We start from the raw sequence: 16,984 nt of genomic DNA, 5'->3' as shown, positions 1-16,984 counted from the left end.
GTTGTCTCCAGCCCTAACCCTCTCCTGCACATATTCCTGAAAGTGACCCTGATAGCTCACCTCATTTCCAATAACTAAAGATCTCCCTAAACTGAAGGCATTTTCTTTTCCTTCTTCTCTAACATCTATATGTTGTAAAATACCATCTGTTACTTTCCATGTTACTGTTAAATGATCGGCTCCCTGGTTAAACAAAACATTATTTTATCTATACTGAATACAAGAACCACACACAAACATTAATAAATTCTAAACTATAACAATTACTATTGACAACATACTTATAATTTACTTCCATATAGTTCTAACATCATTATGACCATGCAAAAACTATGTTAAAACATTAAAAATTGCAATCAAAGATTTCAATACTGTAAATTCTCAATCTTTAATTTGGAACCAATTTTAAAATCCTCTATTTATACATTAACCATGATAACCCTCTTACAGTTGTTACCTCAACACCCTATATACTATCCCTTTATTGTTATGACAAGTAACAATGCCACAATCCTGGTAAGTGAGCTACCGACCCTGGTAATAAATTTGCAAACCACACTAAGAGGCAAAAACCCAGGTAACCCGACTGGGGTTTCAGAATAGTATAAATGAAAGCCTACCACGCGAGTCTGAAGAGGTCAATACGGATGACACTAGTCACTAACATCCAGGATAACCAAATCTTACTAGCCACTCATATCTCTTATATTCGTGAAAAAACTGAGTCACAACGATGTTAAATTTATTCATCTTTAAAATGTCAATTATGTCAACAAATTTTCAGTCTTTAATTTGGGGCAAATATAAAACTCTCCAAGTATTGAAATATTATTTTTGATTAATATCAAATGCTTATTACCTTACTGCTGGGTCGAATAATAACATCTCCTTGGTCCATGTTAGCCATTAACTTCTCACATTCAGAATAACTGATATTATGGAAAGATGGATGTACAATAACCCGTTTAATATAAGCTGAAAGATAAACAGTTAATATCAAGTAATTAGTAGGATACAAACATTGACATCTATAGAGATGTGTATGTTAATAGTGTAGAAGTATATTTGGGAGAGTAGTCAGTTTGCTTATAGCAAGCCCTCAATATAACATACATATAATATATGTTTTACATACGGTCAAAATAAAAAATACCTGTGTTTATGGCAAAATAGCCAACCCCAAAACTTTATCTGATTTCTCAGACCCCATAACTCAGTCTTGATGTGTCTTTCCCTACACAAATTCCAACACTGCGATTTTGGTATTATTTTGAAGAACCTTACTCAGTAATTAAGCTAGATATGCTAAGAAATATATAACACAAATGCCACAAAAAAGTAAAATAATACAGAAATTAAAATTTTTTCCGACTGACCCAAGTTTGGACGACCAAGTAACCATAAATATATTTGTTTTTTTTTCTTGGTCAAAAATATGATTAATAAAAAAGAGATTAAATTGTTTACTGTTTGATTATTTTCCTTTCAAACTTACTCTGTCTGGCCTTTTGTTTTTTCTTATCTTCTTCTTTTTCCGTTTCTTCTTTTTCTTTATCAAAATCATAATATAGATCTTTCTGAGGTCTAAAAAAACAAATACATAAATATTCAAAAACGAGAGGGTTACAGTCTTCAATATAATTCATAAACAATTGAACAGTATCAGTCCAGATCAAACAAGCAGGTCAGTAATTAGTTTAGTTCTCAATAATTTTCATCAAAAATAGACATGAAATAAAATAGGGTTTAACATCCTAATCTTTAAGTGACATTTAGCGATCGGTAAACATATTAACAGAACACAGTTTTGATGGGATACAATCACTAGTTTTATTCTAAAGGCACGACAATTCCTCTTATCGTTATCAAGCACAATGACAATAACATCCTGCTTTACTGCACTGACTGGGTTAATGAAGACAAGCGTATGCTGTACAGTGTTCTATATAAAGGAAATTTGCCTGGACACCGGCAAAAACGCCTACTCTAATTTCGAATTCCAAGTGTCAAGGATTCTATCATGTGCACACAGGACCTTGTTTCTTGGAACATACAAAAGACTTGATACTGTCCTCGCCATGCCCTCCCTTCATCCTGCACCACTGACAAAGGGAAATTGTCGCTAGAAAATCTTGAGGAACTTTCTCTACCAATACCAAGAGAAAACCCTAGACCTCCTGGTTAGTGAGCAGCATCTTACCCATTGAGTCACTGTGTCAGCCATAAAAATATAGACATGTAAACACAATCTACTGAAAATGTATTAAATTTTTGTTTATAACAATTCCACTTACTTCCACTGACCATCTTTGTCTGATAAATCAGACGATTTCGATGTTAAGTCTACTTGAAAACGTTCTATATCTATTTTAATTATTCTACAATGTATCGTCATTCCAACCTAAAATAAACAAATTTCATCATGATTATTCTCTCAAAGTTATCAAGCTACATGTAATACAGTAATACAAATATATAGACAAATTATAACAACATAACGCAAACCCTACATGACAACAACAAGATCAAAGGCTGGGGATACAAGAGATTAAAATATACAATGACAAGGCAAGGGATGATCAATGGCCACTGAGGACAATACAACAAAATTATTCTAGTTCATCATGATTAGATTATACAAATTGTCACACCATCATGTTGCAAAATGACTTTTCACAAAAATCTACAAGTTTATTAACAAGCACTTATCAATTGTTGTCTTGATCTATAGATAAATAATAAACAAACCTGAACTCTTTCTTCAGGATTTGTAACTTTTTTATCACTGATCATTTTAGTTGGTATAAAACCAGTAACTGTATTATCTAATCGACATTTAACACCCATAGCAGCTCCAGGACAATTACCAGCATCAAAATGACTCCAAACCTGTACAAAAATACGAATAATACAGTAAAGATGACTAAATCTTTTATAAAACTGTCACATCCCTGTAAGAAAATTTTGCAATAAAACAAGTTTTGATTAAACCATAAATATTGATTTAGTAAAAAAAAAAGGTATATCTGTACTTTCATTAAAGTCAGCAATAGTTATTTCAATAAGAGAGAGAAAAATGGAGTTTGACATCCACTCGACACAAACTAGGTCATTTCGAAACTAACATATGGTTCAATTTTATTTCATTAATTCACTTCCGCGCAGGGGTCTTTAGCAGTAGGGGGAAACCAGAGAACCTGTTGAAAACACACAAGGTTGGACAGGCGAATCTACTCCTTATCACGTACAAGTGCAATGTACAATAAGTAATCACTAAAAAGAATATCAGTCCAAAAAATGGTTCAATAGAACAATAAAATGAAAACGTCTCAACATTTGAATTCTTTACTGACGATACAAACAAGCCAGCTTCAACTGTAAGAGTTAGGTCAAATAATTTAATGGACCCAGCTGTGAGATTATCAACTGTTGATATTCTGATTGATTTTAGGGAAATGCTAAAAATTAACAAACAAAGTGTAGTGAGCAAGTATATATACTTACATTACTGAGTTCAGCAAAATCATTTTGTCTACAGAATGGACAGGACCATAAACCAGTATCATCATCACGTACAGGATTAGCTTGATCTAATTGATCACCTTGTGGTTTCTTATGAGCTATACCTGTCACTCTTACCATTATTAACTTACCTACAAAAATAAAACATATATTATAGATTTGTTTGCTTTGTTCTTTTCATTAAGTAGGTTAATAATTATAAACTACTATCTTAAATTAACTGTACAATTACATAGCAGTCATTAATGAACCTATGCACTTGGTTACTGTATGATGTACGGAGGGTTGGGTGGCCGACTGGAATGGTTTGATCTGTGTGCTTTAGATCATAAAGTCTGCAATGGGGTCAAGCAGCATGTTAACGAGGAGTAGGTTCCAGGATCGACAGTTCCTACAACTGCTAGAGACCATTATGCACAATGGTACCATGAGGTTCATCTCATTTAACCTGGTTTGTGGTCTCCCCCTCAAAACTTCTGTCCCAAGGTTTAATACTGGCCATCTCTAACCTATCAGTCTCAAGGTTTAATACTGGCCATCTCTAACCTATCAGTCTCAAGGTTTAATAAAAACAATTGACTTCCAAATTATTTCAGCTCCATTTGTTATTTAACTCACCAACATAGAATGTTTCAGGAGTTTCTTTAGTTATCATATTAAAACGTTCTTCTACAGAAGGTGGTCTATATGGACTACGTAAATCTTTATATCGGTGATTTAACTCAGCTCTTATATCATATAACGTAATTCTTTTATCTCCATAACCCTGAAAATAAAATTTCATACAACTCATCAAAGTAAATTATTTATTCCATTAGAAAAATTAATGGATAGGATTCTTCAGATTAGAGGTAAATTCCAGTAGAGTGACATTAGGCCTCCTTTTTTTGATCTTACCCAAACACTAGATACAATTTCCATAATGGACAAGTATGGAAAAATAAACCAAATGAAATGAAATGGGAGTTTAATGTCCTATTGGGCTAATGAAGACAGACTTTTTTTTTTAAACAACCAGGCTAATATGCCATGCAGTATGCTATGAGGGAAATTGTGCCAAGGCAGCAACATTAATTCCTACTCTACTGGTTAGTGAAACCACATCTTACTCACTGTATCGCTTTGGCTCCCCTCTGTGAATGGTAGCTAAATGTTGTTCTAAAGATATCTTAGGAATGGAGGACAGGGTATTGATATCATTTGGTTCTTGTTTCTTAAACGAGTTTCCAGTGTTGATTTCTTATGAATTAAATAAGTTAAGTACCTGTCTCTCTAACTCCACAGCAAACGCATTTAAATCCAATTCTTTTAAACTTTCTGGTCTCTCTAAAATCTCCTCTAGAGCTCCTGCTGGATTGGCATCTTCTGAAGTATCGTCATATTCTAAAGCATCAACAGCCATTTTCCTGGCCCATTCATAAGCTTCAGGGTGAACTCGAGATCCATCTAATGCATCAACAAACGTGTCAGTGCTGAAAAAAAAAACCCAACAATAATCCAATGACTAAGTCTTCATCATCCTGCATCCTGTGAAAAACCCCCAAAATGTCAAATTTGTTTTCATGAATACACAAAAATGATCAAATCCGACCAATTAGCAAAATGAAAAGAAATGAAAAGAAATGAAATGAAATGAGGTTTAGTGTCCTACTGTTCTGCTCTGACTGGGCTAATGAAGACGGGCATACGCCATACAGTGAGCTATGAGGGAAATTTTGCCCAAACATCGGCACTAGTGTCTACTCTTATATCTAATTCCAACTGCCAAGGGATCTTTTACGTGCATGTCAATGTGTACACAGGACGTTGTTTTTCTGTACCATCTGAATGACTATACATTGTCCCTTGAACAGTTAAAATTGAAGGGCAGTCAGTTAACCCTTAAGCCTACTTAGTCCATTCTACATGGGTTTTTTTTCATTACTATTTTGTGGTTTGCGAATCTGCCTTTACTAATTACTTCTGTATTGTCTTGTAGAATATGTTTGTATTTGTTCATTACAAAATGGTACCTGACACCCATAGAATACATTACTTGTGGACTGATTATTAAACGTTGTGTCTTAAATATTAGATATTAGGATCCTATATTTTCAGGGCAAGATAACCACATCAATATTGACTGAAATTAACCAATATTGAATTCTAATTAATTCATGTTTTAATTTCGACTATTATGGAAAATACTGAGTTAGAGATTTAGCTGCTTTAATATAATAATATTTTATTTACCTGTGACCTAGACTGTTGGTGTCTATCTTTATAAAACCAGCACAATTAATAAATACTTTTGGTCCCATATGACATAAAGATACAAGTTGTGTTCTGTTCTCTAGTCTACTATTGTTCTGTTTTAATATCTACAACAAAATATCATCATTTTAATATCATACACTAGCAGGATACCCGGCTTCACTCAGGGGTCATAACTCTGAAACCGGAAGTGGTAGACTAACGCCACCTGGCCTATGTTACTCCCCGGTCGGAGCTACCCCTATACCCCAAATTTCAGACTCGGGGCAGACCTAGTGTAGCCGCCAAGCACGCTTCGCTCGGGGGTCATAACTCCGAAACCGGAAGTGGTAGACTAACGCCACCTTGCCTATATTACTCCCCGGTCCGAGCTACCCCTATACCCCAAATTTCAGATTCGGGGCAGACCTAGTGTAGCCGCCAACCCCGAACAGACAGACAAACGACAGTCACAAATATTAGTATAGATAGATATAATAATGTTAGTTTGAAACTTGAAATCTTTCAACAAATGAAGAGAGAGAAAGAGAGAGAAATGGGGTTTAACGTCCACTCAACACAAACTAGGTCATTTTGGGAGGAAACCGGGGGACCTGGAGGAAACCCACGAGATTGGAAAGGCGACCCTACTCCTTATCACGTACAACCCGGGATTCGAAACCACGCCAGTTGACTCAATGACAGGCCTTATGATACAGCACGCACGTGCTAACCATTCGACCATCCAACCCCCCACAAATGACCAGTTCTTCATAATATAAATCTACTTATCAAAATAACTGAAAAAGATCAGAAACTTTTCTCATTGGCACCATATTTCCATGTGCTGATTTTAAAATATTTTCAAACAAAACTCGAAATAAGACTTTATTCTATTTGTGTAAATTGAGTTGATTTTACTGTAAACATGTTAACAGCTTACCTTTAATAGCTGTGAACCTTTTCTAGGTCCAAGACCACAGATAAATTGTGTTAAACAGGCGGTATGTGGATGAGCTAAAGCTCTATTAACATCAACACCAACTTCATTAACACGATTTATAAACTCTAAATATAATGCTTCTTTTAATTCATCTTTATTTAACTCATTCTGTAATAAACACAAAAACATATTAAACATAGCTTGCCAGACAGGGTAACTGATATTAATTGTAGCTTAACATCCTACGTTTCTGCACTGACTGGGCTAATGAAGACGTGCCATAGTGTGCTATGAAGGATATTTTGCCTATTCTTATTTCAAATTCCAACAATCAAGGGTTCTTTTATGTGCATGTCCCATACGAATGAGTAGACAGTGTTCCTTGTCCGGCCCTCCGTCCTGAACCATTTAGAAGGGGGAGAAAGTTTACTTGGCCAGAACCTGAGGCCTCCTAGTTAGCAAGCCAGCATCCTGCTCACTAAGCAACAGCAACTCCAACGCAGGGTAACACACAACCACCTGCACAATAAAAAAGCTTCTTCACCAGAAGAATTTGTCATTAATAAACATGTCTTACCAGTTTTTGGTTGATGGTACCGCAACCCTTACGATTCACTAAGCAATCAAAACACATATTCAATTACTCGGCTTGTGAACATGTGAACATTGTTTCTATGACAGAAGGGAAGGGGTCAGCAGTTACTTTTATTATATCTTTTTAAGGTTTTAAATGAAGATGGTTGTTTTAATTCAACATTACCTGCAGAGTGTGATCTTTATAAATACAGAGGTTTGTTTTAAATTAACATTACCTATAGAGTGTTATATCTAAATGAAGAGGTTTGTTTTAATTTAACATTACCTGTAGTGTGATATCTAAATGAAGATGGTTGTTTTAATTTAACATTACTTGTAGAGTGTTATATCTAAATGAAGATGGTTGTTTTAATTTAACATTACCTGTAGTGTGATGTTTAAATGAAGATGGTTGTTTTAATTTAACATTACCTGTAGTGTGATGTTTAAATGAAGATGGTTGTTTTAATTTAACATTACCTGTAGAGTGTGATTTTTAACATTACCTGTAGAGTGTGATATTTAACATTACCTGTAGAGTATGATATTTAAGGCACATGATATCATCATCAGGATTACACATCTGAGCAAACTCTATTAATGGATCCTGTAGACGTCTGGCTATAGATATAGCATGGCGTAGTACAGGGGGATATTCACGGAAATCATTCTACAAGAAAAATAAAATATGTTAAATTTACTTCTAACTATCCTTAACAATCTTTTAAATTTAACTGTATCATGAATTTAATCTTTTGGCACTTAGACCAACCCTCATGGGTTCCCTTATATGTCTGACTTGTAATGGTTGAATGCCAGTGGAGCAAGGTATGTCCAATCCATCACCAATTATGTTCTTTAATGGATTCAATTGTGCAGCAATTAAAGTAGTATTATATATATATACTATTCAAAAAAAGTAGGGGATATTTGATTTTTAAGTGTTATTAAAGTCATCTAATGAAACTGACGAAGAAACAAATGACAAAATGAAATGAAGTTCACATTCATCGATTTATTCCAAATGATCGTTAGACTAAGTAAGGCACAGACTGACCATTATAAGGGTAAAATGATACCCGGGGTCAAACAGCAAAGTTACCACAGCATCACAACCAAGTCAGTAACGGGTAAATCCTCCTCTGTTTGCCAAACAAGCATTGATCCGACGTGGCATACTCCTAATGAGACGTCTAAGGTCATTTTGGTCCAGATTGTCCCATTCCTGTTGCAACGCAGCAGCAAGTTCTTGGACATTGGCAGGACGTTGTTGACGTTGACGTAACCTCTGTCCAAGCATGTCCCAGACATGCTCGATGGGGGAGAGGTCGGGACTCAGTGCTGGCCAAGGTAATGTGGTGATGTTCTGTTGTTGGAGGTAACCTGTAACGATCCTGGCCCTGTGACATCTTGCGTTGTCATCCTGGAAGATGAAACGGCGGCCATGCCGTCGTGCGAACGGCACAACATGGACTGCCAAGATGTTGTCCCGGTAGTACTGGCCTGTAACACGCCCTGCAACAACATGTAAAGCCGTTCTTCCAGCAACAGTGATGCCTCCCCACACCATAACAGAACCACCCCCAAATCGATCATGTCTGATGACGTTAACGTCTTGGAAGCGCTCGTTTCGACGACGCCACACCCTCCTACGTCTGTCCAAAAAATCAACAGTGAACCTTGACTCATCTGAAAACATCACATTGCTCCAGCGTCGATTATCCCAGTGTTGACGATCCCTACACCAACGACGTCTTGCCTGAATGTGATGATCTCTCAAACAAGGGATCACGCGAGGACGTCGGGCGCGAAGGTGACCCCTATGCAGTCGATTCCGAATCGTCTGGCCACTCACTCTCACACCAGTGTCTGTTTGAAGACGAGCGCTGATCTGATTTGCTGTGATGACACGATTTCTCAAGGCCAAGGTACGGATAAATCGATCCTGGGCTTGAGTTGTCGCCCTTGGTCGACCTGAGCGTGGTCTGTCCTGTACAGATTGTGTATCACGGTATCTGGACCATAGCCTGCTTATGACAGACTGAGAAACATTCATCGTCCGCGCCACAACCGCCTGTGTTGTGCCGATCTGTAGCATGCCAAGGGCACGTAACCTTTCATTTTGGGTAAGCCGACGCATATCAAAATTTGTTTTCTGGTCACTAAAACAATTAAACTGATGTTTCCACCCTGGAATTCAATGTCACAATGACTGTAACATTCAAAGTCAGAGTCGTGCAAATCTTGGGTTGGACCCCCATGATGATCCCAAGGAACACCTGCATTCCATGCGGTAGCTATTGGTGCGTTTGGGCGTCACATGTAACTGGAAATGTTTCTTCTGTTAGGTTCTATAGTGACTTTTTTCGTAGTCATTTGCATATTTTAGTATTATGCCCCCAAAATCAAATATCCCCTACTTTTTTTGAATAGTATATATTTCTTCATGTACTTTAGTCTTTTATATTCTACTTCCAATGTCATATAGAGAATTGACTTCTTAAATATCGGTCGGTTGTTTGAGATATAAATTTTATTACTTACAGCAGCTTTACTTGTATTTTCATAGACCATGGCTAGTTCGTTGTCCATTAATTCTACACTGATAGGGGGTAATTGTTCTTCCTGTTCTAACTCCGCTATTATCTTCTTTAAATCTTCAACAATCATCGTCGCTTCTCTACATTAATAAAATCAACCGAACGATTAACATACTAAGAATTTCATTTTTCCATATTTCTTGTGCATTCTTTGCAAATTACACTGTTATTTTTTTTACTTCATAAATGTTTTTAGTTAATATTCCACGATTGCTAGTAAATCGTATGCCTAAATGTTTCTGAATGAAAGGAACAGAACTGATTATTTAAAACAGTCTTTGACAAATACTTTTATAACACAATTTTATATAGAATAACAATTAACGTTTTTTTTAACAAAATTCGCTACGAATCCAGTGTTGACAGGTGTCATGTATGGGGTTGGGTATACTTATTCCGTTTAGCACACCAGATATTATTCAGTACTTACTTGAGGAGTTTACAACTCTACATAGTGTACACCTATACTAACCTTGATTCTACAGTCACACAAATAACGTGAGGTTTCTTGTTAGATATAAAGTCTTTAATTTTTTCCATATCTTTTTCCTTAAATATAGAAACCAAAATCAGGTCAAATAACTATATTTCTCATATAAGTACAGAATTGTTGTGACACACACGACATCAAACTAGAAGACCCAGTCTTGTATATAAAATAACTATGCTAAATTGCTTCCATGGAAACACATAATCATTAAATTTGAGATATGTATAATCATAACAGTACATAAGTATTATAATAGTTCGATGTGTGTACAGCCCAGAGAGAGAGAGAAATGGGGGTTTAACATCCACTCAACACAAACTAGGTCATTTTGGGACCAGTCTGAAATTTCACACCCTATTTATTTAGCAACATATATAATACCACTTTGGTAACTAGTATACATATATACCACTTTGGTAACTAGTACATATACTGGCCTCCCTTTGGACCTGGTAAATAGACTGGCCTACCTTTAGTAACTAGTATATATGTAGATTTACTGGCCTCCCTTTCGTAACTAGTAGATATACTGGTCTACCTTTGGTAACTAGAACATATAGAGGCCTACCTTTGGTAACTAGTAGATATACTGGCCTACCTTTGGCAACATATAGAGACCTACCTTTGCTTCTCTTTCTTGTTGTCTATACGAATTACGTCTGACTGTTAAACTTGTTAAACGTAAATAATCAGTCACTTCCCCATCTCCATCAATTAAAGCACAAAACGATGAAGGATCTTTATTATTTATCCTAAAAAAAATTCATAACAAGTGATTTCAGGAGTAACAGAATGCTTCAATCCATTAGACCAATAAACCAGCGGCTGCCAGGCAGGATACACCCACATTTTGCAAGAGATGGATAGAGAACAAACTAAAAACAAACATGATTTTTTTGTAAAATCAGGGGCAATAATCCAGACAGTTATGGTCTGAAATGTGCAAATATCAAAAGTGACTGAGATCTTTGGGATATAAGGATATGTTTTAAGTTTCATCAAAATCGGATAAAAATTGTGACCTCTAGAGGGTCCACAACCTTCATATTAAAAACATCTACACAATTTGTGTACCAAGAGTGGCCATTCTAAAACTGTTGGGCAGTTTCATTTCAATTTTCTCGAAATTCGAATGGTGGAATGGTGATATATTTAAAAAGTTTTTAAAATCGGAACAAAAATTGTGACATCTAGGAGAGAATCCACAAGCTAAAAATGTGATTTTTTGAACAATCAGGGCCCATAATCCAGGATGTTACGCTCGGATATGCGCGATTATCAAAAGGAACCAAGATCTTAGTGTGTAACAGTGATATATTCACACGTTTTTTCTAAATCGGATAAAAATTGTGACCTCTAAAGTGACCACAAACTAAAAACTTGATTTTTTGTACAATCAAGGGCCATAATTCAGGAAGTTATGATCTGATATGGGTTATAAACATGTATTTCAAGTTTCATTAAAATCGGAGCAAAATTGTGACCTCTCGAGGGTCCACAACCTTAATATACCAGATGTTGACACATTTGCATTCGAGGGGCGGCCATTTTGTCCGGCAGTTTTGGCCCGATTTTCACAAAATTTGAACTCAACAAACATTACGGTGTAACAGTGATATCTTCAAATGATTTTTTAAATCGGATAATAATTGTGACCTCTAGAGGGACCACAAGCTAAAAACCTCATTTTTCGTACAATCAGGGGCCATAATTCAGGAAGTTATGATCCGATATGCGCGAAAATCGAAAGGAACCAAGATCTTCGGGTTATAAAAATGCATTTCAAGTTTCATCAAAATTGGGTGAAAATTGTGACCTCTAGCGTGTCCACAAGCCAAAAACGTGATTGTCCGATAAATGCCAATATCGAAAGGAACCAAGATCTTTGGGAGATATACCTATATTTTGAGTTCCGTCAAAACCTGTAGAGAGTGTCCACAAACAAATGAAAATGTGGGTGTATAAAAAGATAGTAATTAATGGAAATTTCTGAAATTCAAAAGGCTTCTTCATCTCACTAATGTTATCAACATATATTAATTTTAAAACAATCAGATGATAAATGTAGTCTGTAGAGTGTTCACAAGAAGGTGATGATAATATACAACCAGATTCCATGTGGCCGTATAACAGTGGTTCTCAACCTTTTTTTGCCAAAGGCAAATATTGGAACGCATTGGAATTTTACTTGAAATCAACATTGACAAAGCCTAAGATTTTTTTAAGAGGTGACTCCTGTTAAGCAGTCAGTCATGAAAATCTTATTGAGTGAATACAGATTCTACCGTACTTACATTTCCATTGAGTAGGCAATGCCCATTACTCTTATACCATTGGAATCACTATAATCTTCATCATCATATAACTGTTGATCACATTGATATGGAGAAACTTTTAACCAACTATACAGTTTACGACAACATGCCTACAACATATAGACAAATAATTAACTTTTTATTCTAAACACAACTCACTACAACTCAGGTATTTAGCGATAGTTCCTTAGGTAAATTTACCAAATTTTGCGATAGTCCCTTAGGTAAATTTGCCAAATTTTGCGACAGACCCTTAGGTGAATTTACCAAATTTTGCGATAGACCCTTAGGTGAATTCACCATTATTTTTGGGTGTGGACATAATTTGATGAGAATCTATTGCGAAATTTGATTTTATGAAAGAAATGCAAACCCAATGTTTTACCTTTAATATGCCTTCTTTAGATTCTTGTAATAATTTCAAGCGTAATTCTTTCTCAATCTGTGGGTATACTATTTTAGTTAAGGCTCGTTTTAAAGCTTCACTTCTCTGTGTATTCCACTGTTGTACCAGATGACTGAATTCATCCTAAATATAAATACAATAAATATATATAAATACACAAATCATATTGGCCATCTTGACCTCAATAGCTGTTCAGTTCAATTTTTATTTCAGCATCTCCCCCTAATTGATTTTATTTCACCATCTCCCCCTAACTGATTTTATTTCTCCATCTCCCCTACTGGTTTTATTTTACCCCTAACTGATTTTATTTTACCATCTCCCCCTAACTGATTTTATTTTACCATCTCCCCCTAACTGATTTTACTTCACCATTTCCCCCTAACTGATTTTATTTCTCCCCCAAATTGATTTTATTTCTCCACCCCCCCCCCCCCCCTAATTGATTTTATTTCTCCATCTCCCCCTCACTGATTTTATTTCTTCATCTCCCCTTAATTGATTTTATTTCTCCATCTCCCCCTAATTGATTTTATTTCTCCATCTACCCCTAATTGATTTTATTTCTCCATCTCCCCCTAATTGATTTTATTTCACCATCTCCCCTAATTGATCTTATTTCACCATTTCCCACTAACTGATTTTATTTCTCCATCTCCCCTACTAATTTTATTTTACCACCCCCTAACTGATTTTATTTTACCATCTCCCCCAAACTGATTTTATTTTACCATCTCCCCCAAACTGATTTTATTTTACCATCTCCCCCTAACTGATTTTATTTCTCCACCTCCCCCAAACTGATTTTATTTCTCCATCTTCCCCTAATAGATTTTTCAATCTACATGTAAAGGTATACACTGCACCAACCAGACATACACCAAGTGGTGTGTTATCGGGGAAAAAGCCTATTCTTATTTCGGTTTCTGTCAGGGGATGTTTAATGTGCTGACAATATGTCACACTGGACCTCAATTTTTTGTCCCATCTGAATGACTAGATGCTTTTAAATTCTTATCATCTGTCTTGTACAACTAAAACCAGACTGGAAGGTCCCGAGGAGTTTTCTGCCATTCTATTTTTCTACACCATCCAGGCTAATGAACATGGGCTTATGCCATGCAGTGTCCCGTGATGGAAATTTTGAGGATGTTTCCGCCTTCCTTTGTTACAGGTTCTTTTAAGCGCATGACAGCATGTATATAGGACCTTGGTTTTTCGTTCCAAACAGCCCGACTAGATTCTGTTCTTTGGTTGGCTCAATTTCCGGTACCACTGATATGATGAAATCATGCCTGAAAATCCCAGGGAACTTTCTCCGCCAACACTGGGGTTTAACATCCACTCGACACAAACTGGGTCATTTTGGGACTAACATAGGGTTGAATTCTATTTCAATAATTCACTTGTGCGTACAGGTCTTTAGTAGTTTGAAGAAACCGGAGGACCCAAAGAAAAAAAGAAAACCCATGATGTTGGACAGGCAACCCTACTCATTGTCACGTACAAGCGGAGAATCAAAACCAAGCTACTTGACTCAATGACAGACCTTGTGATTTCACACGCACGCGTTAATCCACTAGACCACCCACCCATCTTCCAATCTAATAAACAAAACATTCTATTTAATATACTGTAGTTGAACAAAACTGAACAACATAAACACTTACCCTATAATATAATTGTCGAACTTCTTCGAAATACGTTGATGATGTAAGACCATCGTCATCTATCATAATAGATATTTTTAGTAAACCTTCTTCTTCAGCCTACAATCAGAAACTAGTAATTAAGACGTGTGGACAATTACAAGGAACTTTTGCTCTTTTTCTGACATGCTGGGGCTCATCACATACTTGCATGTCTTGGGCCTCCAAACACTTCCGTCCCCACCAGAGAATTTCCATCACCAGTTCATAAAATAAACATAATATCCACATAGCTATATCAAGACCCATAGAGGCCCTAAGCACTTAAAAGCCATTCATGCCCCCATATATATCTAATTCAAAATATAAACTATTATAAACCATAAAATAAATTCTATTGTTCAAAATGAGAATTTATAAATGTCATTATTAATTGAGACAAAGTAGATAACTGTAAGAAAATACAAAAACAATGATAAACTAGTCAAAAGTTCTTAAATATTCGTTCCCGCGTACAAACTGGGTGATTTAATGATTTATTTGGACTAAAAACATATTCAAACTAATTAATCTATCAAAATTTTGCTTCAAATCCCCCTCAAAACACTAGCAATGGGTGCGATGCTGGAGGAGAATTCATTGCATATATATGTTGGTTTTAATCGCTATCCATAAATCATAAACATCGAAGCCTAATTAAATTCTCGGATTATTCCCTGCCCATGTCTTTTTCCGTGTTTTTTATCTCAGAAAGTTTTGTACGTTTAACTCTTCATCAAGTTTATCAACATATATACATCAAGCGCTGAATCTTCGCGTGCTACCTTTGACGTGATGTGAGCAGACATTCCTAAACGCTTGGGTGCCGATTAGGGAAACCCTTACATATTTGTTCTGTATGCGTTCAATGGGTGTTTTTAAGGGAATCCAGTAATTTTCTAGTACGATTGGATATTTCTACCTTCTATATATATACCAAAATTGCCATATTTTTATTGGAAATAACCACCCGATAAATATTGTTCTGGGAAAGTATCTTTAAGTAATCTTTAAATTAAATATTTTAATTTTGTCATCTAACAAAGCTGAAATTTTGTGGTGCCCCCCTTCCAATGATGCCCTATAAGCATGTACTTATTTTGCTTATCCATGATACTCACCATGTGTAATTTTAAATACTGATCATCTTTTAAATCTTTAACGGGTTTATTTTTTATATATTTCATCGGGTAACAACTGTGTGCTTCATCAATTTCCTGTCAAAATAACAAAACCATCATCATGTCTATGTTTCAAAATAAAGACAGGTTGCCAGGCAGCTAAACATATCAGAGCCAAGCCGCCCAGTCAGTCCACAAAGGTTCTCGAATATTTTTTTTCTTTTGTAGGTAATGGGAGAATTTACGCGATGCAAAAACTAATCAAGAGTTCCAAACAATGAAGTAATAATCAAAAATAATTAATATCTTTAGCTGTTCAAGTTGTCGAAATTGTTGAAAATCTATGGACTTCAAACTCTGTGTATGATTTTCAAATAAATCGGATGATAAGATTTTTTTAATTGATTAAATTGTCATAATTGACAGTAATATCGGAAATCACTGAAAATCAATAGATTTCTTAGGTTAATGAACATAACCCATTGTGTGATAATGTCAATTGGATGATAACTGTAGCCATTAGAGTATCTACAAGCAAATGGATTATGGACTGATTTAACCAATTTCAAAGTATTTTGTATGAAAAAACAACAAACCTTAAGTCCTTTTTTGGTAGGTGTGACCTTTATTTTAGCCCTTTCTTCAAATGTCTGTCTTACTGATTTACGCACCAGAGGATCATGGGAAATCTGCATGGCAACCATATGTCGAGCCCCCATTAAAGCATCTTCTTCTGTAGGGAACTGTCTGTAACAGAAATATCCAATTGTCAAATAATGTATAATTAATATTCCTCAATAAATCAATACAAAATACTTAAATTATGGATTTTTTCCTATAAAATTAAATGCTTAAGGCCGATTTATACATTGCTAAGCGAGGCGAAGAATTGTCGTCCCATACCGCTGCACGCTTTAAAGCCCCGCTTTATGGTGAAGTCTTATCATCAAAACATCGTCTCAGATCAATTTTCGAGTTCAACTCTTTGCCAAACAGCCAATCGGCAGTACAACGTCTGCTGTTGCGATCAAATGATCCATCTAGCTACAATCGGCAGCTTTTGAATTTTTCGCTTAGCTTAGCTTAGCTTG

At 35.8% G+C, this 16,984-nt stretch overlaps 1 protein-coding gene across 1 annotated transcript in view; it reads right to left on the bottom strand.

The window, feature by feature from the left end:
* LOC126824281 (transcription elongation factor SPT6) overlaps positions 1-16,984 on the bottom strand; it is a 33,477-nt gene that overhangs the window by 3,201 nt on the left and 13,292 nt on the right. The window contains exons 14-31 of the mRNA XM_050553480.2: positions 16,490-16,640; positions 15,894-15,989; positions 14,755-14,853; positions 13,064-13,207; positions 12,658-12,788; positions 10,962-11,115; positions 10,346-10,422; positions 9,818-9,953; positions 7,806-7,943; positions 6,698-6,865; positions 5,755-5,882; positions 4,787-4,994; positions 4,141-4,288; positions 3,640-3,653; positions 2,749-2,889; positions 1,496-1,577; positions 860-975; positions 61-183 (exon numbers count right to left, since the gene is read on the bottom strand). Of these exons, the coding sequence (XP_050409437.2) occupies positions 61-183; positions 860-975; positions 1,496-1,577; positions 2,749-2,889; positions 3,640-3,653; positions 4,141-4,288; positions 4,787-4,994; positions 5,755-5,882; positions 6,698-6,865; positions 7,806-7,943; positions 9,818-9,953; positions 10,346-10,422; positions 10,962-11,115; positions 12,658-12,788; positions 13,064-13,207; positions 14,755-14,853; positions 15,894-15,989; positions 16,490-16,640 (2,254 nt within the window). The remainder of the gene's footprint in view (positions 1-60; positions 184-859; positions 976-1,495; positions 1,578-2,748; positions 2,890-3,639; positions 3,654-4,140; positions 4,289-4,786; positions 4,995-5,754; positions 5,883-6,697; positions 6,866-7,805; positions 7,944-9,817; positions 9,954-10,345; positions 10,423-10,961; positions 11,116-12,657; positions 12,789-13,063; positions 13,208-14,754; positions 14,854-15,893; positions 15,990-16,489; positions 16,641-16,984) is intronic.

Source organism: Patella vulgata, chromosome 6 (assembly GCF_932274485.2).
Source record: "Patella vulgata chromosome 6, xgPatVulg1.2, whole genome shotgun sequence".
Lineage (NCBI taxonomy): Eukaryota > Metazoa > Mollusca > Gastropoda > Patellidae > Patella > Patella vulgata.
This window is presented reverse-complemented; position numbering and strand designations above follow the sequence as displayed.